The sequence below is a fragment of the Acartia tonsa genome, chromosome 7 (genome assembly GCF_053477335.1).
Source record: "Acartia tonsa isolate MP-2025a chromosome 7, ASM5347733v1, whole genome shotgun sequence".
NCBI classification, from domain to species: Eukaryota; Metazoa; Arthropoda; class Copepoda; order Calanoida; family Acartiidae; genus Acartia; species Acartia tonsa.
In genome coordinates, this window is record NC_137266.1 from 20,114,496 (window position 1) to 20,142,331 (window position 27,836).

Here is a 27,836-nt window from a genome sequence, read left to right on the forward strand (position 1 = left end):
CCTTCACTATTTTTAATGGATGTTGTTATTTTAATGAAATATATAGTTATTTTATAGAGATGTAATGAAAATGTTACAAAAATGAAGCCAATTATAATACCAGAAACTCCTGAATTTCAACGGTTAGTATGGTTTCCTGACTTCCTATACGTGCGTACACTTTTATACTTGAGACTACGACCCTTGGGAATGGCATGTAAGGGTGATTGATTTTAGGGTGGGGGTATTAGACCTTTTACAATTTTCACTTCTAAGGAGATCCATATCAGTTTAGCGTTTACTGAGATCCCTCGCTTCAAATACACAGGCGCTGACAGAAATCAGATTACTTTTTATAATTAATCTGCAGAAATCTAGTTATAAAGCTCTTCTAACTTATTAAAAACACTGTTTATATCTTGTAAAGTTCTGAGTAGCATATAATTTTTAAGTTTTAAAGATCAAATATTGAAGCTTTTTTTAATGGATGATTTTAAAATCATAAAGTTTAATTGTAAGGTATTAAAAATTGCATGATTTGAATTAGGGTTGGGCCGGATATCCGGCAATATAATCTTTAATATTAAACAACAAAAATCCCTGCTTTTTCGATTTTAAATGGCTGTAAGAATTTTTGAAGCTAGAAAAACATTTTTTTCAGAAAATGTTTATCTTAATGTAAATTTTATTTTAGGAATTTTATTTTGCTTCTTAAATATATCCGGTTATCCGGCCAAATATAATCAGGCCCAACCCTAATTTAAATTTAGAAATTTTTCAAAACTTACGTCGATTTTTTGGCATGTCAAAATTCGGTTTTATAGGTATTAATAACAAAAATTCGATTGATGAAATTTCACTAATTTGTTTAAAGAGATGATTCTAAATATAATTTTGAAGGTAGATAAGATGTGATTTTTATTTTTAGGTCGAAACGGCTGTCAACCCAGCAGTCGAGTGCGGCCACTTTATCCCTTGTAAATCAACAATCTTCAACTAGTAAAATAATCCAAGACACTCCAGATTCAGATAATGCTCACAGGGTAAGCTATCCTTTGATACCCAATAGCGAGCAGCAACCAAATTGAACACACGATACTTTCTTTGAACAATCTTAACAAAATAAGTTTTAATTCTTTTTTTAGATTTTTATGGAAAAGAAACTCAAATATAGTCGGAGAAAAGATATTTCTACAATTCCTTCCGAGGTATTACTCTTAATTCAATACTTTGGTTATGTTAGGATTATTTACTGTTCATAATTGTAGTGATTTTGATAGGTTATAGAGTACAATTGCTTAATCTACATTCCTTTATTTGTCCCCTCCCTATTATTTACTTGATTCTAAAGGCAGTACTCTAGATATATTAAACTAATATTTAACTGATCCCTGTTACATGGTTTTAATAATAAAAAAGAAAACAAATATATGACGACTTTTATTTTAGGAAACTTTTGTAGCACAAAGTCAGGATTTTTTATCCAGTACAATTGTTCCTTCTTCCTCGCCTATACTGGCCAGAAAACCAAAAGAACAACCTCCAATTCCTCCTGCTAGGGACAAATACATACTTGTTAAAGATTATAATTCATGCTACTCTATAACTTTGCTATTTGAGTATGTCTGATTATCTGAAGGTTTTTAACAGAAACAGACTTAAAATTTTGTAATCCAATCATAGTTTACTGTTCTTTGTTCAAATTGAAATGATATTTGTTGCTGCGCGATTTACAATTAAAATTGTTCTTGTTACTCTAACCTTGTCCTTAATAGTTTAACTATTATACAAATATGTATCAATTTAAAGTCTCGTAACAACAAGTTCGAGTAACTCAGTTGGATATTTGAACACAGAAAAAGTACAAGAACCTTCTACTCCTACAAAATCTCAAGGTTAAATATTTTATTATGTATAAAATATTTTGATGAATTAGATGGAATTCATTTTAATATTATTACATGAATTATGATATATTTATCAGAATTGCATTTTTTTGATATAGTGTTTTAATGTGTAAGGATAACTTTCCTACTAACTAGTGGATAATTCAACATTAGATATTGTATTATAATTCCTTTTTACCTACCTACCCATGTTACTTTTTTTCTAGTATGGTATCTAGTGATTTTACTTTAATCTACCTGATCTATTGAACATTGCCCCTGCGGAAGTGTTCTAAACTTGCGTCCATTAAAACTTTACAATCATTCTCTTTTCAGACCCTGGGCCATCAACAACATCTGGTGGTAGCAGTTCCCGGAGAAAGAAGGGAAAACCATGTAAAATTGTTGCCTGGGATAAACTAGAATCTGTTGATCCGCTGGCTACCTCCGTTTTTAGGAAAATATGATTGAAAATTGATACAATAAAACTTATCCCTTTATTTTTTCTCGATGATTTGTTTATGCATATTATAAATCTATGATTTTGTGTCTCTGGCTCCTACCTAAAATCAAGAAATACGTAATAAATTTTTTTTTCCAAGTCTATTTTTTACTTTTGAAGGTTTTAAAAGTTCGATTTTTGATTAAAATGGACTTGAAACACTTAAAAGGGTTTCCAAATTATAAAATTCAAACATTACTTACCTAGGTACCTAAGTTTAATCAAGGTATATAAAAAACTTTTTTTTCAGATATATTTTTTTGCTACCCCTTGAGCTGGAGCCGCGCTTCCAGGAGCGGCTCCAGATCCGATTCCATCCAAATGTGGCGGCTTCGGCTTCACAATACTGATTGTTACTCACTGAAATGCCAATTTTATCAAATTTGTGTCTAAAATCATATTTCATAAAATCAGGACCAATAATGTAAGATTGGAAATCACAGAACCAGTAAATGAAAACATAAACGATAAACCAAAAGATGCTCCTCCACCCAAGCCTGTCAGTACTAGATTGCAAGCTGTTGAAAATGTGGAGAAACAGGAAAAAGTTGAAAAGAAGCCAAAAAGAAGAGAATCTGTTTCAAGGTTCGTTTTTATTTAATTTTTAAGGCAATTTCCCGCAAAGGGACTTGTTAGGCACAGATCTCCGCCCTAATTTGAAAATAGGAGGGGAGAGGTTAGTTATTCTTTGTTTATTACTTTAGGTTAGGTAATATCGGTTGCTATGTATCCGCACAGGATTAGGGCACTTCATGGATAACCCTCTAGTTGGGATTAGGCATATGACAAATTACAGAGTCCTACCAGAAAAATTCCTTATTTTTGTAATGGTATGAAGAAAATTATCTATTATTTTAGGCGGCGAATGTCAAATATGAACCCTGAAAGTTTTGTGAATTTTATACTTGCCAAAGAAAAAACACCTTCACCCAGCACACGTCTCATGAAAGAGGTATGTTTTTTTTTAATTTTTATAAATGTTAGATCCTTATTTGTTTAGGTTAGGTCAAGGTATCTAGCTCTGCATGGACTAAAACAATTAAAATAAGATGGTTGAATGACTGGAATGATAAAAAGTGATATTGATTATTAAGATACTTAAAGGGGTGTAATATAATTAAGGCCAAAATATGTTTACTAAATTGAGCAAAGTTTTAAAAGGTACAAATCTTTTGGATGAATATTTCCATTTCAAAACTTTTTTAGCGGCTGGCTGCAAGTTTTGCTGAAGACAGCTCTGACGAAGAGTGTTTAGATACTCCAGACAAGGATAATATTGATGCAAAGAAGGAGACTGCACAGAAACAGGATAAAGAGGATGGTGCTAGCAGAAAAAGTATTTTCATCAGGAATGTTGTGAGACTGTTAATTTTATTTAGATACCAAAAAAATTAAACATTTAGGTACTTTTTTTATAATTTGATTGAAAATTTAAATTACTCCATACAAAGAAAAAATAGGCATCGAGATTTTAAATAAAGTCATTTAAGCAAGTGAACAGTGGTAATTGGAAATATGAAATAAAATTATAAACCTATTTTTTTATTTTTCAAGCTGAAAGACATAAAGTTTCCTAGTGATCATTTTTATCTTTCCAATTCATTTACCTGACATTTTTCTGCCCTTAGCATCTATGGGCTTTGTGTTCAAAGGTGCAGAAAGGGGCTAGAAAAATAGCTTTAAACCACCCCAAGACTGAAACTTGAAAATAATATAGCCTAGAACCATCGCGGGACCGATGCGTAGATTATCTAAAATAGAGAACCCAATCAGTTCAGAAGTTAATGAGATCTTAAGATTCAGACTAAAAACCTTTACTTCTTTATATAATAGGATTTAAATTTTACACTCACGACACATGTACAGTGGTAATCTGAAATCACGTGTTAAACAGCAGTTACAAAGTGGTGGAAGTTTGGGTGTTAAACCCATAGAGGAAAATAATAAACCCGTAGAAAAACAATCTAAAACAAGGTAGGTACCTAACAATATTTTTATAGATCAAGTTAAAACTGAAAAGTTTTTGTTGATTTCAATTAGGTATTCGAAATTTCAAATGGATACGCGGGATTTTTTTAGCACAGCTTAAAGTGTTTTGATTTGAATTAGTGATACAAGATACCTTTTTTTTATTTACCAGTGTCTACGCCCCTAGAACCAACCGACCCTTCACTTTGAATATTAGTTTTTGAATATTTTTTTTTTCCAGGGGGGGGGGGTATTTCTCTTCATTGTATTAGGGGTATTTCAAATAAACAGGAACTACACTCTACTTATATACATTTTTAAAGGAAAAATCTGAGTAAAGAACTGGGACCCGAACCTGGATCAAGCAATGATTCCTCGCTCCTTGCTGTGCCAATATTCTATACAAATAAACAAAACAATCAACAGAAAAGGGGTGGGCGCAGGAGTTTAGCTGTACAGGTAACTTTAGTTTGGAGATATTTTTAGACTATGTTTTACTTATATTTTTCTAACAACAGGTGGAGGTGGATGAGATACTTCTTAAAACCAAACCTAAAACACAAAGGAACTCCACCAAAAAAAACTTACAACAAAACGTGAAGTTTGTCGCTGCCGTTACTTCACAATTGCACATTGTATCTCAATAAAGCAACTGCTATGCCAAATCACAGTGCTGAATTTTTTTTGGTTGAGTTTCCTTTAGGTAGGTAACAAAGAGTGTCATTTCGCTTTCCGAGATAGTCTTTAATATGATCCAATAAATACCAATACATAATTTTTTTTATTTCAGCCATTATCAAGCAGAAACGCAAGTACAGCTTCCCTGAACAAAACAAGCTCCGCCACAAGGATTGAGGGCAGTTCCATCTCTGTTAGTGGAATTGAAGGATTGTCTTTCCAAAATTTTAGCTCAGATTCTGCTAAGGTACCGAATTTGTTATGCTCTCTAATTAGGTATAAAATAGAAATTGTTAAAAATTAAATAAATGTTAATAATTTAAGTTCTTCGACAACGAGCGGATGTGCCCCTAGCAACTACAGGATCTGTGCCTAAAGTTGAAGGGAAGTAGTAGAAAAAGACTAAAACAATCCTATTTTCTTTACAAAGCTTTTATAAATGGTAACCTTAATCGGTTCAGTGGTTAACAAGATCTTAACAGACCAACAAAAAAATTTGCTACCTAATATAAATGTAAAACAAGGATGACAACATCCATAAGTAGCGAAGCATAAACAATTAAATAAGAATTTAGATATTAGTTGACAAAAGCATGTATATTAGGAAAAAATCACGAAACCTTTTCAACATTTGTTTTTAATTTCTTAATATTTATTTATTTCAGTACTATGACTAACAGACTGACGGTCAAACTAAATTACATACTGGATGCTCAGAACAACGGGAAATTTAATTTTGATATTTTTAACTACAAAAATTTAAAAAAAACAGACCCTAAACACCAAAGATATGAGGAAAATGTGAAAAATATAAAAATAGCCAAAAACCTGCAAAAAGGCAGTCTGACCGCTATTGATGTGTTCTTGAAACGACAGGAAATTTAATTTTGATATCTATAACTGAAAAACTTCGGGAATTAGGCCATAAACATCAAAGGTATGGAGAAAAATGTGAAAAATACAAAAATAGCCTAAAACCTGCTTAAGGGCAGTCTGACCGTCATAGTTGTTTTCTTGAAACGACAGGAAATATAATTTTGATTCTATAACTGAAAAAAATTTGGAAATCGGACCATAAACACCAAAGATATGGAGAAAAATGTGAGAAATACAAAAATAGCCTAAAAACTGCTAAAAAGCGGTCCTATCGCCATTGATGTTTAATAGTTAATTGTGCTCCTTGATAATAGGAATGTTGTCAAAAAATTTTTTTATCTTTTATAAGAGCCGAGAAAATCACGTTTCCCCCAAACTAAGACGGACATACGGACAGACGGACATTTCAAATTATAGAGTAGCTTCGCTACTAAAAAAGGGTTGACAGTTTGTCATTGCTGCGCTTTTATTGAACGAACATATCTGTTACCTATTGTTTTATAAGAACGATGTCTGTCTGTCCGTCTGTCCGTCTGTCCGTCTGTCTGTCCGTCTGAAGCTTAAGATCTCGGTAACCACTGAACCGAATGGGCTCTACTCTTCAGGGAATATACCTACTGGTCCTGTGGTGGTTTTAAGATATTTTCTTGAGGGGTGGGACACCCCTAACCCCCCCAAAAACAAAAAAATCCCCCCCTTAGGGGAGACTTCAACGTCAAATAAGGTGGTATCGTACAAAAAAATTAAATTTAACAAACAAAAACATTTAAAGTGCCACTAGATGCCTCTAGGGGCGTAGCCGCTAGTTGTTTTATAAGAGAATAGTAAAATAATGGTTTAATATTGTTTCAGGCTGCACTAACTAGATTAGAAAAAGAGGGATGGAATTCAGATATTGAAAAGCAACTGACAGGCCAAAAGAAAACCACTAATGAAGTATCGAATGATAATAGAAAAAACGATGCCAATGCTAACAACTGTGATAATTCGACGAGCTCCAAAAAATCTCTGAAAAGGAAGATTTCCACAGAGGAACCGGAAAAATCCACTAAAAAAGGAAAGTTTGGTATAACTGATAATAACAACAAAGCTCCTGTTGATGAAATATGTCCCACGCCGAAAACAGTAAGTTTTTCTTAAGTCAATTGAATTACATTTATTAGAATTACACAAAAAATATTTAGGTTTGCATTCTAGATATTTTTTTAAAAATATCAATCATAAAGTTCCAAAATATGATTTTTTATCTTTACTAAATAATAGTTTACACTAAATTAAAATTGATCTATTCTTGCTCTATTAAGAACATATAAAACCTTATTGATTTTTAATTGTATGTGTTTTAGACCAAGCCAATAGGTCGGATAAGAAATGAACAAAAAACAAGTTTTACACCTGAACCTATGGATCTTTGTGACAGTCCAGCTAGGTATGTAGAGTGATATTTTTTTTAACAAATGACTGTACTGTACGTACTTACATAGTACTAAGTTTGATAAATAATTAAAAAGAAGTGAAGGTTAAATACTTCTGAAATAATTTACTTTGTGATTGACCAGCGATAGATTCATGCTAAAACTGGATATTCATTGACTTACGTTAAAAAAGGGATAGTTCTATGAAGTGTATTTAAAGAGTTAAGGTACTTAGAGTAGTGAACTTTTATACGTCTTAGTAGAATATATTAGGCATTAGATAGATATGATTATATGTTAAAGAATTTTTAACATTGACCAGACCAAACTTTTTTTATTTGACAATATCGAAAAAAGTTAAAGAGATTTGCCACATAAATTACATGAGAATGGTCTATTTTTTTCCAAATATGTATAGCCAAAACACCAATTTTAGATAATCTTTTTAACATATTTCACAAGAGTTATAAAAAAATTGAACAGGGGTTCCCCTTGGGACACGTTACTTAAAAAACATAAAAAATAACGTCCGGTTCACTATAGGACAGGTTTTCTATACATTCTTTTTAAAAAAAATAAAGAAAACCGTCAGGTTTACTTACAATATACACATTATCTCACGCGGAAATACCAACTAACCATACAACATATATAAATATAAAAAGACCATTCTCATGTAATTTATGTTGCAAATCACTAACTCTTTTAGATATTGTCAAATAAAAAAGTTTGGTCAGGTCAATGTTAAAATTCTTTATCACAATCATATCTATAAAATGCCTAATATATTCTACTAAGACATATAAAAAGATCACTACTCTAAGTACCATACTGAATATTTTATTGGTCATTCTTTGTTGTTATGTGTATTTTATTGTATAAAAAGTTTAAAGTTCTATTAACTAGTAAATGCTATCTAAAGTTGTATTTATGACAAAAAAGTTTTTGCCATATATAACACGCAACGAAGTTGAAAATAAAAATGAAAAACTCATTTTTTAAGGAAAATCTCTGGTAAAATCTCTTAATTTTAATCAATAACTTTATATTATGCACTACTACGTTATTTAAAATAGAAAAAAATTAAAGTTCACTATTTTTTTTTAAATGCACTTCGTGAAACTATCCCTTTAGCGATATGACAAGGATGTATTCATAATCCATTATTAAAATTATCTTTATTATATGTATTTACAGGCGTTCAGGACGGAAATCTACCCAGGCAAGCACCCTAGCCACCGAGGGCTTGCTGAAAAGTCCGGCCCTCCTTAAACAATCCAAAGTTGCAAACGATCCAGCCCTCCCTCCTACAAAATCAGCAAAAACTTCATCTTCCTCAAAAATTGTAACCTCCAAGGCGGCTCCCAGTAGCAGTTCTGATAAAGCAGTCAGTAGCCGACCAATTGCTTCTAGCAGCCAAAATCAGCCTGAAGTACAATCTGTGATAAACGATGCTTCCAATCAAAATAAGCAGGGAGATTCCGAAGAGGTAATCTTTTAGAAAGAAGTTGAAATAGGACTAATTCAGTTAATCAGGAATCGTTATGGATAAAATAAAGGACGTAAAATTGATGTAATTGATTAATTATGATAACAAAATTACACCTTCTTACTTTTGTAGATTAAAAAATTAAAACACTATTAGCCAGCCAGTAAGTGCCTAAAGATTTTAATCAAGCGAACAAGAGAGCGAGTTTATAAAACTTTGGGGAGCAGTATAATTTATAGCCTATTGTCCCCAATCTTAGATATTTGGCAAATTTTTGTTAAGAAATTTCTATCGATTTATTTAACTCCTATTGTCTCATATTTTGTTGTTATTTTTTTGTGGGATACTTACGATAATAATTGTCTAATTAAGAATTGCAGGTCGGCTTGTAATATAACAAAGTATGTATCTGCTCAAAGTTCACCAATCTAAGTTTGGTCAAAGGATTCTTAATTATAATTTATGTGTTCATCTGAAATCTAACATCAGAGTATCAAGACAACCTACGATACAAATGATATTTTTATTTGTTATACAGGATATCCCAGGAACCCAGGCTCCACCACTGTTTGAAAACCTTGTCTTCTATGTGGAGATTATGAATGGAAGATACAATATTAGTTCCTATTCTGAAAGCAGGTTTGTGTTTGGACTACAATTTTTTGTATGATAGGTACCTATAATTATTCTTTTCGTTTGATTTTTTGAAATAATGATTACATGGAAACAGCATCCTATATCAAAGCAGTTATGCAACAAATTTACATACAATTTTATTTAGACTTTAAAAAAATATTTTGCTTTTTGAGTTCTTACAATCTACAAGTGTTAATGTTCGTTTGTCCTACTGTCTGATTTTAGAGCTTCGTTTTATTGATGCTGTCATTCGCAATAAGTTGCATGTTTTTTAGACCAGCTGATAAAAATTGTATGACCGTCTATCCAAGTACTTCTGTATCAAATACTAGCAACTACGCCCCTAGAAGCCTCTAGTGGCTCTTTAAATGTTTAGTTTTTTTGTTGCATTCAAGGTTGCGTAGAAGTCTCTCTACCTCGCAATGTTACGTAGGAGTCTCTACACTTAAGATAAAAATTTCGATTCATTGTGATTTCTCTTAGGAGGGGGGTGGTACCCTTCCCCAAAATAGTTATAAACCTTCCCGGGGACCTATGAGAAGCTACCCTGTTAAGGAGAACCCGATCGATTCAGCGGTTAGCGAGATCCTTCGGTACAAACAAACAAACAGACACACAAACATCAGGGAGTAAGGGAGGGGACAATGGGCAATTAATTCAATTTAAGAGTTTTTGAAGAAAGGCCATGAAAACCAGAATAATCCCGAAAATATGGTGGAAATTGTAAAGTGATTGTTGATTAAATCTAGAAAACCATAAACTAAGAAAAAAGTTCCAAGAAAAAAAGCAATCATTTGAAAATAAGATTACCAGTATTATAGACTGACATAACCATTCTGTAATTAATTACTAGAAATATCTCCCTGGATCTCTTCAGATGACAGGGAAAGAGAAAAGAGATTTGGGGGCAAGTGATGTGAGCACGGAAAAAAGGAGCAGGCAGGCGTGAAGCTGGATGGGCAAGTATATGACCCGCACGCCTTCCTGCCCCTTTTTATCCTGTTTATTTCCCCCACCTCCCTTCTCCATTTCCCTTTCTCGTCTACTTTTAAAAAGGAGGTGGGGATGAAGGGAGTGAAATATAGTATGGGAGGGGGGCCGTGTATTTATATTTGAACTACTCTCTGTCTGCAAAACTATATATATTCAAAACTAACATAGCGAGTAACGGCATTTCTTGCGCAAGTCCCCAAACTCAGTCAGAAATCGCTAAATTCTTGCACATTCCCTTTAAGCCAGTCCCCAAAGTCTGAGACTCCTAAAGATTGAATATTCGATCCATTGTCCCCTCCCTTACTCCCTGCACAAACATCCTGTTACTTTAGTATAAGGATTTCTTTGCTATTTTATTAACTTTGTGCTTAATGAATAGTCATGTTTTCACAATTTATTGTAAAATAAGTCTTTTGATTTTCTGCAAAACTACTGTCTAAATATTATCTGCTTATGTGATTTCATTGTCAATTTTGTTCTTATTGTCAGTTTGACATTAGCGAAGCATTCGATGATTTTTTTGTTGTCTAAAGTTCTTTTCAATAAGGAATATACATATTTAGTGAATATTATACTTTGTAATTTTCATATTTAATTTAAATGTTTTGCATATTATTATGAAAAATTATAAGTAGGTATAATATATTTAAAATAAGACCTTTAGATATAAATGAAATAAATTTTTTAGGATAAAGCAATACGGAGGCACAGTAGTACAAAAGATATCCAAGAAAGTTACTCACATTCTCTTTCATGATGGCACTAGAGTTAACTATTTAAAGGTAAATTATTTTGTGGTAGTTTTCGTGGACATATGATGAATAAAAAAAATATAAAGGGGGGGGGGGGGAGAATGTGGTGACTCATAACATGACATACCAGCAATTTTTTTTTTGGGTGCTACTCCCTTAGTTTTAGAGATGATTGGGTATAGTCTTTTTGGTTGTGTCACTAATTAACCCAAGTTTTTGTATCTTTAAAAAAAAATCGGCGGTGGGACCGCCGCTCCCGCCGTTCGCCGCCATTTTCTGCCCCGCTTAAAAAAAGTTTTTTATTGCATTTTTCGCCAAATTAGGAATCATTTAAGACCATGTTGTTTTTTTGGCGGCGGAAAACGGCGGGAGCGGTGGTGACACAATCAAAGGGATTTTACCCAATTATCTCTAAAACTAAGGAAGTGCCCTAAAAAATTAGCTCTAATTATAAACTTTCAGTAGACTTTACCAACTTTTTATAGACTTTTTGGAAACTGTCCGAATTACATTTTCATTTTTTAGGCCAAAAAGTTGGGTGTACCCATCTTGTCGTCTGTATATGCAGACAGATGCATAGAGGCAGGGAAGTTATTACCCCCCTCGGAACATCCCTCAGTGAACATAGAAGATTATGATAAGGGAAAGTTTCCCAGCATCAGAAAGTTGAAATCTATGACAATAAGGTAGGAACTTTAAAGTTAATGTGTTCATAGTAATTTCTTTGGAAACATCATTAGCCTTATTCTTGAATTATTCATTTATGAATATGTAAAGATACAAGTTGGCTTACTTGTGTTTTCATTAACAATTCATAGGAGATACAAGATTATATTTACCATGGCTTGAATTGAATTTTAAAAATTGAAAATGAATTGAGAACTAAACAATGACATGAAAGCAAGTTTCAGTCGATTAAAATCGCCTAATTTTGGATATTTTCAGATAAATTATTTAAATTCTTAATACATCTTTATTTTTATAGGTCTACAGAAGAAAGAATGAAAATCATAGATGAAAAATTTAAGAAAAAGCAAAGAAAATTAGAAAAAGAGAAAGAAAAAGAGGAGGCAAAGAAGAGAGAGTTAAGAGAAGCTGCTAAAGCTCGTCCTAAGCCTATCTACTTTCCTCCTTTGTATTATGAGGTAAAGAATCCTGATGTATACTATATTCTTGTGATATATGTACTCAATCTAACAAATGTATTGGAAACTTGTCTTTGCTCGTAGACTTATAATTTTTTCTATATATACAAGCCATTAACTATATTTATAGTAAAATAAATTGAACTCTAATTTACAACATTTTTTTTAAAGATCCGAGTCTTTATTATGCCCTTTAAAATTGACAAATTAAGCCAATTTAACTTGTTTATTTCATTGGCCAATTTTCGAATACTAGAATACATAGATACAAATCTACTTTAAAATATAATTGGCATATAGGACAATTGATGTCATGTAATCATTTTAGAGAAGCTTTGCCCAATCATTGAAAATATTTTCTTAATTTCAGGGATCTCCATACGTAAAACCAGAAAAGAAAGAGGATAAACTATCCAAACTGATGGATGCAATTAAATCTCCCACGGGATCTCCAATTAGAATGGAGTATTTTAAGGTAAATTAATCCAGGAATGTAGGGGGGGGGGGGGGGAATTACATAGGTACCCAAAGTTTTATAATTACGCTTTATTATCCTTCGGCTCTAAAAATTTTGAGTATTTTTATTTAATTTTGATTGTTTCAAAGCCAGTGGTGTCAAAAATTTAAAATCAGTAATTTTAATCATCATGGGGGATGTATATTAATGCATCGTCCATTGTCTTATCCATTAAGATCCCTGAATCTCGTGATTTAAAGGGGACTATCCACGAACAAGAGCAAGTGATTCTAAGCACCTTTCAGTATTGATCCATATTATTTTTTTAGTGAATATACTAGATTTTTGTTTAATATTTGGTTTACCGAATAAAAAGTTAGGTTTCACCATGGTTTTATATAAAAAAAAATTTTGAAATGTAAAGCATTTTAAAAGCAATATCATCGAATGCTTTGTTGAGTTCAAAGGACAAAATAAAATAACACGGCAGAAAAGCATCAAATGCTCTAAATTGCAAAAGTACATTAATTAAACTGTTTACAATATTATAAGTTACAAACCCTTTTTCGAAATATACATTTTTAATCACAATAATATACTTTTGTGTCAAAGCTTTTAAACAACAGTTTAAACTCATCAAAACATTTGATGATATTGCACCAAAAAATGCTTTACATTTCAAAGTTTTTTTCATATAAAACCATAATGAAACCTAACTTTTTAGTCGATAAAGCAAATATTAAACATAAACCTAGTATATTCACTAAAAAAAAAATACTATGGATCAATGCTGGAAGGTGCTTAGAATCACTTGCTCTTGTTATTTACCTATTAGAAATCAAATCCAAATTCTTTTTTACATTTCAAATTTACTACTAATATTTACTAAATATATCATAAGAAGTTTTGATTAATTTCTGTTTATTTAGGCCCCCTCAACTCCTGTTTGGGAGGATGAAAATGAGATCAACCTTTCCCTTGCTGATAGATTACTCTACAGATACAAGAAGTAAGTTTTTTTTCTAATGATAAGAAGAAAATTTTTTTAAATAAACATCAAATACATACCTACCTTTTAAATAACTAGGTATAAACTTTGTACTTTATATTTATATTTTTAGTTGTTTTAGATACAAATTATCTTGATTTGTATTAAGAAATTTTATTTAAATATCTGAAAAAGTAGAGTAGTAAATTGTAATAAAATTGAAAAAATTTAAATGTTTATTTATTATTAGGTATCCTTTTTTGTATAAAGTATTAAAGTTTTTTAGTTAAAGCTTAAGATTTCGATAACTAATGAACTATTTAAGTTCTTCTGTTTTGTTAGGATATAAATAGGCCTTGGTATGGTTTATTAAGCTTTGTTTTGGCTATTTTTCTGACTATTTCTCATTTCTTTAACCGAGCTCCTTGATTATGCTAGGGGCGCTAATGCTAGTTTGCTAATAAACAAAGTTTTGCAATTTTGTAACACTTTTTTCTTTTTTCAGGAACAAAGCATTGGAGCGTGGCAACACAAGTGGAGCATCTCCAACTCTGCATAACAATTCTCTGACAGAAACACCGCCTGCAAATAAGATCTTTGAATCAAGTTCCCTTGACACTACAGGTTAATATTTGACATAAGCTAATTGGATATTTGCCTTTGGATAATTAGGGTGCCATAATATCGTACTATTGCCCTTTATTATATTATAATGTGTTAGTACTTAATGTGTTTTAGTCACAGGTTCAATTTAATTATTTGTTTTTTTTTCAGCATAGATTCATATAGGTATGTCTGAAAATGACTAAAATATAGAATCCCCCCTCCCCAATAGGCTTCAGGGGAATCATATAATAAACTTTTAGTTTAATCGAAGCCAAATGAAAAGAATCACTGGGGTTTAGTTTATTATTTTTGCTTTTAGGAAAGCCAAGACGATTACACCCACAACCTGAAGAATCTACAATTCAAGAAACTCCTGATAAATCTATCAATTTATCTACAAATAAAACATCTACCAAAAAATCCGGCAGACAAAAACGTGGCAATAATACAACAACAAATATCTCTACTATGCCAGTGGTAGTTGAAAATGAAGATGGTACTGCCAATGAAATTGATGAATCTTTGTTATCTGGCAAACGGAGGTCGGGTAGAGCATCTACGCAATTAGCTACCAAAGTATCTGGTATTCTAGCCAAACAGGAAGCTAGCCCATTGAAGCTGAGTGTTTCGCCTAGTAGAATTTCTGGTAGTTCCTCAAAATCAAATAAAAAATGCGGGGAATCTGAAAAGGAAAAATCGTCGGAGAAACCATCTGAAAATATTAACACTACAAAAACTAACGTCCTTGAAGACTCTAAACTGAAAAAGAAACGAGGTCGCAAGCCTAAAAATTTTGACGCTGAAATCTTAACGGCTAATGGCGATTTCGGGGCCCCTGTTCTTGAATCTACTAGGCTATCGGTCATGGATAGTACTATCACTCAACCCAATGATAACATTGAAAAACAAAAACCTGAAGAGCCAAATAAATCTACTTTGAACATTACAAAACAAAGGGTAACATCTAAAAATGATAAACCCGTAATAACAAATGGCAAAGCTCAAGTGAAATTAGATAACAGTGTGAAACCAGTAAATAAAACTATGCCCCAGGCATCGAATGGTACAGAAGAAGAATCTCCAATTGTTTCACAGGTAAGATAATATATATTTTTTTGATTTCATTAAAATTCAATAATAACTTGTCAATTGTGAAATCTTTAAATTAGTTGTGATTTGAATCTACCTACTCTTTGTTTAATAATATATTACCATAAGCTACCAGTACTTAATACTTTATTATAGGGAATGACAAGCAAAATCAATCAATCAAGAATGCTAAATTCCACCAATCAGCCAAGTCCAAACAATTCTGCCAGTAAAGATGAAAATGACAGACTATTTGATGCTTTAATAAGCGGTAAAAAGCCGCCATCAACCAATACAGACTCAGCAAAAAAGAAATTCATTTTAGCAGACAAAAATTCCAAAACTCAAAAACCCACTAAAGAGGCTGAATCGGCAAAAGTTGCCAAAGCGGTTGCCGCCGTCGCATCGAATTTATCACCCCGCCAAACAAATTCATCGCCACGGGCGTCGCCCCGCCATTATGGCAGCAGCGCCACATGTCCATCGCCCAGTGCTTCACCGCGACAGGATTCTGGTTCTTCGCCACGTCATCACCAAAGTTCTGCACCCAGGTAAAAATTGCTGTTTTTCTTAACTGAAGGTTTTTTTCATGATTTATGTAAGCATTCTTACACACATTATTTACATATGTTTTTTTATTTTGTCAACTGTGAACTACAATTCTAGCACCAAGCTCAAGGGGTAAACGATAAAATTCAACAATCCAAAATTGTGTTTCAGAAATAAAGAGTTTTTACAGTAAATTTCCATTTTTTAAAAAAATCTTTCCTTAGGGATTTTGCCGTTTGCGAGATTTTAGTTAACCAACAATATCATACTACATACCAACATTACAATTTTAAAATATGTATCTAAATATGTGATCAATTCAACATTCCACATGAATAAATGATTCTAGGCCAGTGAGTAAAAGTGTTGACTTGCTCGGAGGAAAGCAATGGGAAGGAAGCAAACCTGGAAAACCTGTTTCTGGATCTGGACCTGCCAGCCTCTTGTCACCTTCTGCCGCTTCCATCTACCAGTATTCACTTGGCAGATCCAGGTAAATAAATACCTTTTTTATTAGTCTTGTATACAATTGAAATACAAGTAAAAATACTGGGCCAAGTTTATATAGTGTTGTATCAAGAATTTTCTTAACTAAAATGTTTTCATAAAATATTTTTTACATTAATAACAGAGAAAAGCTTGATGTTTCGGGTTAAATGTGCAAATATTTTCACTACTGGAAGCGTTCTACCGCGTGTGTTTACTTGTATTCAGTGGTACAAGGTGTACCATGTAATTGTCCATAGTAGAAATTATAAATTTCCATGGAGATACTAAGATACAGACAGACATACATCCTATTACGCTTATAAAAAGAAGTTAGTAATAGCCAAACGAATAGTCGAATCCAAACACGACTGGTATTGTAATATAAAGCTGCACATTTTTATTTCCTCACTTTTAAAAATAGTTTTCATTTTTTATTTTGTCTTTAAGGATTCCGTCCAAAACTCCTGTTGAGCAAGAGATTTCCCCTACAAACACAACCTCACCTCAAAGCAAACAGCCACAAGAAACCTGTACAACTAGCAGTCCTGACTCTTTGACGGGGACGCCAGTCTGCGGTAGAAAGCCTAAAGTAATGGCTCCTTGGAGGCAAAATAAGGATACTTCGCCGGCTCAGAATGTGTCAAAAGATAATGTTTATGATTTTGATGGTAAGTTTTACTAATGTATTATAAAAATTAAAATGTGGCCTTTTTGCTCCCTTCAAAATTTTATAATAATTTTTTTTCAATGTAATTATATTTCCAGTTTGGCTTCGAAACCGATTAATATATTTTAAACTAGAACCGGTTCTCAGCCATACTTAAAAATCATGTAAAGCGAAAGCATCGTATTATAGAAAGTTTTCCACGAATATTGAAATAAAAATTAAAAAATAATACCATTTTGTTACTATAATATCCGCTAATTGCTGTATGTAATACAATTTGATAAATAATAGATTTAACCTTAACTTTTATCAATTTAGGGGACCCTGATGAGTTTGATGTTAGTATGGTGACAAGCACACAAAGTATTACCTCTGCCAAGCCAAGTGTCAGCGGGGAGTCCAGTCATGTTGGCAAGATGTTTAGAATATCTCCATCTAAACCTCAGGTAAGGACTAGAAAGGAGTCCAGTCATGTTGGCAAGATGTTTAGAATATCTCCATCTAAACCTCAGGTAAGGACTAGAAAGGAGTCCAGTCATGTTGGCAAGATGTTTAGAATATCTCCATCTAAACCTCAGGTAAGGACTAGAAAGGAGTCCAGTCATGATGGCAAGATGTTTAGAATATCTCCATCTAAACCTCAGGTAAGGACTAGAAAGGAGTCCAGTCATGTTGGCAAGATGTTTAGAATATCTCCATCTAAACCTCAGGTAAGGACTATAAAGATGTCCAGTCATGTCGGCAAGATGTTTAGAATATCTCCATCTAAACCTCAGGTAAGGACTAGTAAGGAGTTTAGTCATGTCGGCAAGATGTTTAGAATATCTCCATCTAAACCTCAGGTAAGGACTAGTAAGGAGTCCAGTCATGTCGGCAAGATGTTTAGAATATCTCCTTCCTAACTTCAGGTAAGGACTAGAAAGAGATCTAGTTATAACATGCGTGTGTAATGGTTAGAATAAGCATTTTTTTTATTGGAGAAAAAAACATAGGTATTTTTTTAAGTACAAGTAGTTTAGGGTATTAGAGTAAAGCTTATTTTAGGTCCAGGGAATGTTAAATTGTTTATAAATATTTTTAAAGAGGGTAAATTTTCGCTCACATAACTAAATTTCGTGTTAAAAACACTGAAGGCACCTAAATTGCCCACAGCGGTTTCTAGGGTGCGTAATGGCAAGTTTTGAATAAGATAAACAGATATTCAAGTGTATGATATTTCAGGGCACATTCCTGCTACGGAGCAAGTTGACCGTACCTCCGGCTGGTAAAATGAACCTGAACTCTGTTTTAAAATCTCATCACAATCCATCCGCCAAGCCAACTGTACATGAGAATAGGTAATTAAGTCAATTCACAAGAGAGTGGATTAGTCTAAAAACATTTTTCCCAGATTATATTCCAGATTCAAAAAGTAGAATTTCACACTTTGCATTAGAATTAAGATTTAATTTGAAGGCCATTGTAAATTTAATTCTTAATACATTTAGCATTTCTTGATCATACTAAAGACGGGGATATAAAAGGAATACTTTGCTGTACAGTATATATTTGTACAGTAATACTTATTTCTCGCATCGTATTATAAACAGCTTTCCGCGGATATAGAATGTACAATTATAAGATTATAAGATTTTTATATTCGTAGAAAGCTGGATATAATACGATGCTAGACAAAGTTTTTTCTTATGGATGAGAACCGGTTCCTACCCATCGGATTCGAATAAATACAACATAATTATTTTTTCTGGCGAAAAGTTTAAAAAAGCAAATAAATGCTTAAATAATGATAATAAAATTTCATTTTTATTTCTTTCAGCAATACATCTTTACATCAAGTCCCTAAGCCCACAACAACGAACTCAACAGTCCAGTCCAGTCACAGCAGAGGAAAACAACAGCCAAACAACAACAAAGATCATCAGCAGCCACCTGTCAGTCACAGCCAAGAACATGAACAACAGCACCCATCATCCTCAACAACATATCATCCATCACTATCTGAATCCACAGCTTCCAGCCATCTATCCTCCATAGAACCAATGGCAGAATCAACTAGAAATAATATTGAGAAAGATTATGGTACTGACTATGCAATGTCTATGCAAGAGCCGGATAGGCCACAAAGATCTGCCAAGAAAGCTTTGCTTTCGCGGATTTTTAGCAAGCCTCCTAAAGAAACTGAAGATTCTCAATCCTCGTCAGGGATGTTTTATTGAAATTATGTAAAATATTAAAATTTAATCTTTAAGTTTCATCAAATGTTTTTAAAACTTTGAATTCAATTGACCAAATTAGCAAACCAGCCATTATAGAATAAAGGATAATAGGATATCATTATCCATTCCCCCTACTTAATGTAGTATTTTATTGGTGCACTAAATACTACTTTTACAACAAATATTTTTTTATTATATACCTACGATAAATAGATTACTATTATTCTCTTACAGAAAGTAGTAAGGTTTCTATCTGAAGCTTAAGATCTCAATAACTAAAGAACTTATTGAGTTCTCTTTTTAAGGAGAAGCTTAACATCTATGTGATGATTTGTAAATCATGCTTATATCTTAGACTGTTCTGTGATATGTTGGGATGGTTTAAAAATTTTTTTTTTATTTATAACTCTTATAACTATTTTATTCTATTTTTCTTCCCGTTCTATACCCCTTTGAATATATAACCTCTAGATGCTAGTAAGTTATTAAGTTAATAGATATATACATATCGTATAGATAAAAATTAAATAAAACATCTAACAACAGGAAGCAAAGAAACAAAAGAACCTACAGCAACAAAACCTGGACCTGAAACTTGTCAAGAATTATCTCAACGTACAGAAAGCTCTGATATTATTCGTCCCCACCGGAAACGGAAATTATATTCTCAAGATGTTCTGGATGAAACAGCCAGGAATAGTCCTACTACTGCCCATAAAGGCATTACTGAGGCTCCTAAGGTTGGAAATAAAACATATATTTGACTGCATTTATATTACACTTTTTCATTTAAAGCGTAAAAAAAGAATACCTTTGACCTTTGCCTATTAATGAAATTTGTATAAGCGTCATCGTTATTTCAAATGACCTCTAAAACAACGGTCTCTAAAAAGTATTTAGGAATTAGTATATTAAGATGTCTTTTTTAAAGGTTATAGTTAGATGTCTATTACATATAACGTATTATAGGTATGATAAAAGGTTATCTTAAACTAAGTTTTATAATATGAAAGTTTTATTGAAACCAATATTTAATTCAGGTAGAGAACGTGCATGTGCCAAGCAGTCATAGCTCTAATTCACAACAAACTTCCAAGTCGTCCAAAGGATCCTCGGCAGCAAGTAAATCCTCATCTTCCAGTAAGTATTACATAAACATAGTTTTAATGAGACTTTTTATCAAATAATTTGTAACATTGATAAGTTATACAAGTATAGTATAGATAGATTTAAGAAACATTTTGCTTAATTTATACCTCAGGAGATATTATAATTTGAATAAGACTTTGTAGTAGTAGTGTCTTTGTTTTTAAGGGCTCTACAACTAATCTCCTTTTTAATTGCATTGCTTTCTTCGGGCAGTATCAACTGTTTTAGGCAGGGATGCGTAGCCGCCATATTTTGCTGGAGCCGGAGCCGTTATTTTTAGAGCGGCTCTGGCTCCGGGGATAGCTAAAAATATCTATAAAAAAAGTTTTTTTATACCTTGATTAAACTTAATGTTTAAAGTTGGAAAAGTAACGGCTAACGGCTGGCAGCTCAGCCGTTTAGCCATTTTTTGTCTCTGTAATGATCCAATATTTAATATAACAACTTAAGGTAGCATTTTAAGACATGTTTTTATCTTAGGTAATGAAGCAGCCACATCTGAATTTAAGGCGCCACCAGCTGCAACTAAAAAGAAGAAAGGAAAGAAGAATAATAATGATAACACAGAGGAAAATGAAGATGAGGATAATGATACTCACAAGCTTTCACATCATAAGAAAAAAGGTAAGATTTGGTTCAAGAAAAGGAAGTTCTAGGTATCTTTAAACAAATGCAAATCTCAATAAAATTTTGAATACATAAAATTTTCATTTTTTAAAGAAAAGAAACTTAAAAATAAATAAAAAATAGGAAAATTCAAAATATAACTTGCATATTTTAGGAACATTTTTATTTATAATTCTTTAATAAAACTTAAAATTAAATAAGCTCTAAAATATTATTTTTTGCTTTAGACTAACATCTTAAACAAATATTTTTCTTCAGGAGCTTCTAAATCTCGAAGATCTTCTGCTGAATTTGCTCCTCTGCCAAAATTTATTCGTCGCATGGAAGAAAGAGAAGCTTCAAACTCTTCAGATTCTAGTAAAAGGTAATTACAATTATGGCATATTTATAAAGATTTGAATCAAAGTAAAAAAGGGTCAAAACTTTCATTAGAAAGATACCTAATAAAACTAAGTTTTAAATAGGGAACAGTAGACTTTAGTAAAATGTAAAATAAAGGTTACATAATAGGGAAAAATGATGTGACAGGTTCCTTCTTATTTTACTAAACCTAGTCTTTAATTAGGGAAATCTACATACAAAAAATATGCTAATTTTAGTGAATTATAATTATAAGAATCGTTTTGTAAACTAAAAGAGAATTTTCATTTAAAAATGTATAAGTGGGATTTGCAGGAAAACTTTTTTTTTTGAAGGCGACGCGGTGCTACAAAGAATATAGTTTGTACGTCCTGTACTCAAGAAGATATCAGTCTAGTCCATCAACTTGTTCAGGTAGGTATATTGTACTTTTTTGTACTCCTTGTTAGTACGTACTATACTTTGTTTGTACATCTTACACTTTAGATGATATCAGTTCAGTCAAACTTGTAAAGGTCATTTGTACTTTTTGTATACTTTGTTTGTATGACTTATTTTTAAAATTGTATCCTACAGATCTTTATTTTTAACTTTTCATACTCTGTACGTTCTATTCGCAAGCAAATATAAATCTAGTTCATAGATTTTATTGCAAATTTCTTATAAATTTTGTGAAAAAATTAGTATAGAAGTAAAGAATGCCAATCTAAAATAATTTAATTTACTATCAAAGGCTTTAATAAAGTCTAAAGTGCACAAACTCAAGCAAGTTTATAAACTTTTCTCTATACTTCAAATTATAATAAGCATAAAAATGTTATATTTTTACGCAGACTTAAAATTACCTTGGAGAAGCTATATGAAAAATAAATATTTTTTTCACAGAGTTACGGGAAGTACACAGTGTCAACAACAGTGAATGCACGCACTAGTCATGTTATCAGTGGCGAGGGGAAGAGAACTCTCAATCTTCTCAAGGGTCTTCTGTCCGGCTGTTGGCTTGTTACTAGGGTAGGTTTTTATTAATAATATTTATGTTCCAATTATAGTTTTTACATTTAGGTTACTTTTTACGTATTGGGTAGCCTTAAAGTTAATTATTGAAATATTTTTATCGTTTTTAAATTCATGCATTGCATTGTTAAGGGATTATTTAAAACGTTCTATATTTCTAAAGGCATTACATTACAACCATTAAAAAAGTGATAAAGATACCTACTAATATGTTTTAATTGAAGTGTAAGACTTTCACATTTATTTAATATTTACCAACTGATAACAATGACAGACCTTTGAATTTACCTAAATATAATTGTGTGTGTATTGTCAGGAATGGGTGTTAAGCAGCCTGGAAGCTGGCCAGTGGGTGGATGAGGAACCATATGAAATGGTAGATTTTTCTCAAGCAGTCAGAACATTGAGGTAGGAATTTTATAATTTTTAGAACATTCTACATTTCGGTTGAGCCCCTAGCATTGACAGTAAAATAATCAATCCAACTAAGTATCAAATTTAAAAAATCAAATAGCCTAAAATTATTTCGGTTCTATGTGTGTAGCTTCCCTTAATTGGAGAGCTCAGTCACTTGCGGGGTTAGCAAGATCTTTAGGGACAAACATATGAAATAGGGTGGTTTTTTTACATAACAATAAAGCAAAAACAGTGAGGGAAAAAGCTCTTGTAAAGTTTTTAATATTTTAGTAAAGAGAAGCTCAGGTTGGGTCATAAACTAATATAAATTGAGGTTACTCAAAGTTAACAACGAATATAGAAAAAAATAAAATATAGAATGGAACGGGAAACCTGGAGAGAAACCTTTAAATCTGAGCTTTTCAAAGAAGTTGGAGCTATCTACATTTCACCTAATTGCAGGTAAGCCTATGATTAAGAAATGGTTTTTCCAGTATGTCTTCGAAACCGATTAATATCCGCTGCATTTAGAACCGGTTCTTAGCTATACTTAAGCCCGCGCCTTCGGCATCTCGGGGCTAACAAAACTAGTTTTATTTTTATAATTATTCATTTTATAATTATACCCGCGCACAGTGGTCTATTTTGGCCTTTTGGTGGACATTTCACCTACCTCTACTCAAAGTCAATTTTCTCAGCTTATAGTTGATAGAATCGTTCAAAATAAAAAGCATTCGCCTTATTATTACCCAATACAACTCGTTGTGCATCTAGAGAAGAAAAACAAAAGCCAATTGGTCTAGAAAATACTTTGAAACTTAGCTAAAATTTTATATTTTCATAATCTTTTCTTGGGTCGTAGAGAGCCTAAATTCGATGTTTGAAAGCAAAAAAACATTTAAAAACCTTAAAGCATTAATAAATATTACTTTAGAAATGATTATATAAAGGTAAATGCCCTATCACCAATCTTTGTGCAACATACATTTGATACAAATAATTGACGTTTCTTTACCCTTTTTTTACGAAGTCATTTTCTCTTAGATTATTTATAATACTTAATGTAATAAAAAACAAGGATAGGTTACTGGCAAAAGTTAGTTTATTAGAAAGGAGTTATCAAAAAAATGTTGTTTTTGTGGTAACCCAAGTCGTTGCTTCTAATCACGAAATAAATACACAGGGATATGTTACTTGAAGATAACTTTTTGGCCTCCAAAAGAAAGTTTCATTCAGCATGCAATAGCAGCGAGGAAGGGGACATACGACCGTAAATTACACTGGTACTCAAATTTTTATATACATGTTATCTTGTTTGTTGGCCCAAAAACGTTGGGTACTCTTTATTGAAATTGATTGGCTGGTTCCAAACTAGAAGTGTCTAAATTGGTTTACCAATAATAAAGGGATAATTTGTTTAGGGATGGATGTCATTTTCAATTAATCATTCATTGTCTTATCCCTTTAGATTACTTATGCAATAGTACTTTAATTGGAAGAAAAATGATTAAATTTGATGACTGAAAAGTCGAAGGCATTGTTCCTTAGATGCCATGTCTTTGACGAAAATAAAATTTCCAGATGGTTTTTAGTCTAGCAATGGATTTATTATTACTTGAATGTTACACCAGATTTTTATGTTGTCAAATAAAGGGAAACTCCCAGCGGACTAAAATAACGATAACCCCCCCCCCCCCCCATAACCCTCCTTTACCCCATCCCATCTCCTACTCGATAACTGAACTGACCAATAAACAAGTGCCATGTTTTAGGAAACTCGCAGCGGACTGAAATAACGATACCCCCAAATCCACCTTACCCTCTCCTACTTGATAAATGAACTGACCAATAAACGAGTTCCAAGTTAGCAAGCTAAATTGACGACAATTTTTCCCCTGTCATAATATCCACGTATTCTATATCCATTAGTCTAGCTGGAAACCGCGGCTATAGCAAAAAGGGTAATGCGTTTGCTAGTTTTTTTTTGTGTGTAAAACGTAATCATCTAGAGATGTTAAAAAAGGCTGCAGCTTTGTTAGGCACGTTACTTTTAGAGTATAAGCATTGTATTGGCCCTTGAATTGATAAATGTAACAAGACATTTTTATTGATATTATACCTACTAGTTTTACAAAAATCAAATTATAGTTAGAAAATCTGTTTTAGATATCTTAACATAACAAACAAACAAATTGAAACATTAATGATATTATGTTATTAGTAAGAAATAAGTTAAAATGCATTAGGAATAAAAATTAACAGAGAAAAGAAAAAAAAAAAAATTTTTTCTTTCATCTATTGCAATTTTAGAGTTTACCCTTTAAAGTTAAAGTTAAAATTTGAAATAAACCGGGCCCCGTAACAACCTAAACTAAACATCAAACTATGGCATTATACCTGTATATTAAGAATAATATATGGTTTGGTAAGAAGTTACGGGGCCCGGTTTTTGGTGAAAACCTTAAAAAACTGAAAATTATTGCCAAATTTTTTTGCAAAAATATTTAGGAAATGACATAAATTTTTTTTAAAAACAACAATAAAATGGATTAAAAAAGTAAAATAAAAATTCTAAAACACCAGTTTCCTAATATATCATGTAATATTATGAATATAAATAGGTGAAGAAACTTCATTGTATCAATGTAACACTGAAAAAAATTATTTTTTGCAAAGATGGTGAAAATTCAAAAGGTAAAATTCATGACGTAAAAATAATCCTTAACCTTCATGTTTCAAAGTTCATCATTCATCAACCAGTGGTTGAAAAGACAGAAACTCTTCAGTTTTATGTGAGATAGGGTATATATTTTCAAAAAAAATTCTTAATTATGAGGAATTCCAATGTTGATTTTTGGCGAAATGTCCGGCCTTAGACCACTGTGCCGCGGTAAGCTGTTTATAATACGATGCGATAAATAACTATTATACCTAATATTTTTTAATTACATATAAAAACATTGATGTTCAACATTTTATCAGTTGACTCTCAAATTAGTTTTGCTATTGGGAAGATATCTTGAACTAATTTAAGACTGAGATTAAAAACTCTCCACAGTCAATCTCTTAAGTTGCCAAATAAAGTCTTCACGAGACAACCTAACCTTACGTTTACCTAATTCTAGAGCCCAAAGATATGAGCTTAAACAAAAGTTATACCCGTCAGTAGTATTTTAACGAGACACCCTAACCTAACCTTCATTTTATTGTAGAGCCCCAAGGGATGAGCTTAAACAACTGGTACACGCTGGTGGTGGTCTTGTGACTGGACAAGCAAGAATGGCAAAGGTGATTACTAATCTATTAAGCAGCAGAACTTCTCAACTACTGTCGTTATTTCTTTGTGTTAGCCGAGTAAAACTCCGAGATCTTATGGGAAAAAACAATGGACGATAAATTGAAAAAAAATGTTGATTGAAAAGTTTGGAAAAAACTTGTTTGGAACCAACCAATCACAATTCAATAAAAAGTACCTTAGCCTTTCAGCCAACGAATAAGATAACGTTGGTTATTAATGTTAGGGTAATACTACCATGCCAGTCTAATTTACAGTTCAATATTCCCTCCTTCCCTGTTTAAACTCTCGTAAATACAACATTTTCCTATTTTTGCTTTAAATTATAGTTATAAGGGGGGGGGGGGGGGTTAATGCAACCATCTCGTAATCAGTGAGCAAATGGCACTTAGAATTCGAATTTCGATCTAAACTTTTGCATGAGTAATTCTTGATAGGTCTATTTTCCCTAAATCGAACAAAAAGTTGGAAAGTAATGGCTGGCGGCTCAGCCGTTTAGCCGTTTTTTGCCTATTTTCAGAGTAAATCCATCATCAATTACGTAGGAATCAACTTTTTAAAACATATTTTTGGTTTAATTCATGTTAAATGATAGCAATAACCATTTTTGAAACTTCTAGTACCAACAGCTACCGTCTAGAACCATTTAATAGAGTTTTGGAATGGAAAAAAGTATTATGTGGAGATGGGTTTCGTGACTAATTTGTACTATAGATATCCAAAAATTTCAAAACAGCTAAGCCGCCAGCCGTTAGCCGTTACCTTTCCAACTTTTTGTTCGATTTAGGGAAAATAGACCTACCAAGGATTACTCCCCCCCCCCCTTATTAAAGTTTTTAAAAAATTTCGCTGAGCTATAATAGCATTCAGTTTTTCCATAATATAATAAAATTACGATAGTCGTTGTCTTTCTTTCATTATTGTGATTTTACTATTCAACTATGTGATACTGTAGGTAAAATTGAATAGTTTACTTTTGCCAGATTTTAATATTTTTATTCCAGGTTCGAGTGGGGGGGTCTAGTGCAAGCTCCGCCTCCTCAAATCATGAATCTGATGACGAAGAAACATTTACTGTCACAGGAATTAATCCAAAAATTAAAGGACACATGCCTGTTATATAAATTAGTAAGGTTTTTCTTTTAGGTTGTAGATAGTTTTAGGCTATTTTATATTCTTCGAAAACAGAGCCCCTAGATGCTAGGGGTGTAGTAGATAATCTTTATTTAAATAAGATATTTTTAGTACCTATCAATATAAAAATTACCCCTCCTTATTTTTAATTTATTATTAAAAGGAGGGGGGAGGGGATTTTGCTCGATAGGCACATTGAGGGAAAGCATCAGCAATTCCATATCTACATTTTATTTTTATGTGCAATTTAATTTGAGGATTAATATTTGTGTAGAAAAATGGATTCTTGACAGCGTACAATTTCACATGGTTCTACCTTTCTCAGAATATCCTGTCAGATAAGCAAGTTTCATGGACACAGGGACAGCACAATGGAAGATAAAATGTTGGGGATGTAGATGAATTTATCAGCCAATTGTCCAGCAGTCCTGAATAAATTTGGAGTCATAAACGACAAGATTCTGTGCTACTACGTATAAAA

The 27,836-nt window shown here is 32.3% G+C and overlaps 1 protein-coding gene across 1 annotated transcript; it reads left to right on the top strand.

Annotated features, from left to right (window-relative positions):
* On the top strand, positions 1 to 27,836 carry MCPH1 (Microcephalin). The gene is made up of 40 exons (XM_080167829.1): positions 1 to 122; positions 908 to 1,022; positions 1,125 to 1,187; positions 1,429 to 1,536; positions 1,787 to 1,874; positions 2,202 to 2,320; positions 2,780 to 2,952; positions 3,226 to 3,319; positions 3,574 to 3,713; positions 4,231 to 4,341; positions 4,659 to 4,794; positions 5,126 to 5,260; positions 6,742 to 7,014; positions 7,236 to 7,318; positions 8,502 to 8,793; positions 9,332 to 9,432; positions 11,111 to 11,204; positions 11,700 to 11,860; positions 12,160 to 12,319; positions 12,690 to 12,794; positions 13,706 to 13,785; positions 14,270 to 14,388; positions 14,690 to 15,465; positions 15,616 to 16,010; positions 16,358 to 16,501; positions 16,945 to 17,165; positions 17,483 to 17,610; positions 18,386 to 18,501; positions 18,981 to 19,370; positions 19,931 to 20,120; positions 20,421 to 20,520; positions 21,010 to 21,153; positions 21,415 to 21,520; positions 21,852 to 21,930; positions 22,402 to 22,527; positions 22,847 to 22,938; positions 23,305 to 23,388; positions 26,139 to 26,214; positions 27,226 to 27,302; positions 27,628 to 27,836. Exons 1-40 carry the CDS (start codon positions 82 to 84, stop codon positions 27,695 to 27,697), a joined length of 6,105 nt encoding a protein of 2,034 aa, XP_080023955.1. The 5' UTR covers positions 1 to 81; the 3' UTR covers positions 27,698 to 27,836.

Excerpts from the sequence above, each read along its gene's own strand:
- MCPH1 (XM_080167829.1), top strand. The coding sequence starts at position 82 with ATGAAGCCAATTATAATACCAGAAACTCCTGAATTTCAACG. Across the intron at positions 21,931-22,401 it reads TAGTCCATCAACTTGTTCAG|AGTTACGGGAAGTACACAGT; the intron begins GTAGGTATATTG and ends TTTTTTTCACAG. Across the intron at positions 27,303-27,627 it reads GAAGAAACATTTACTGTCAC|AGAAAAATGGATTCTTGACA; the intron begins AGGAATTAATCC and ends TAATATTTGTGT.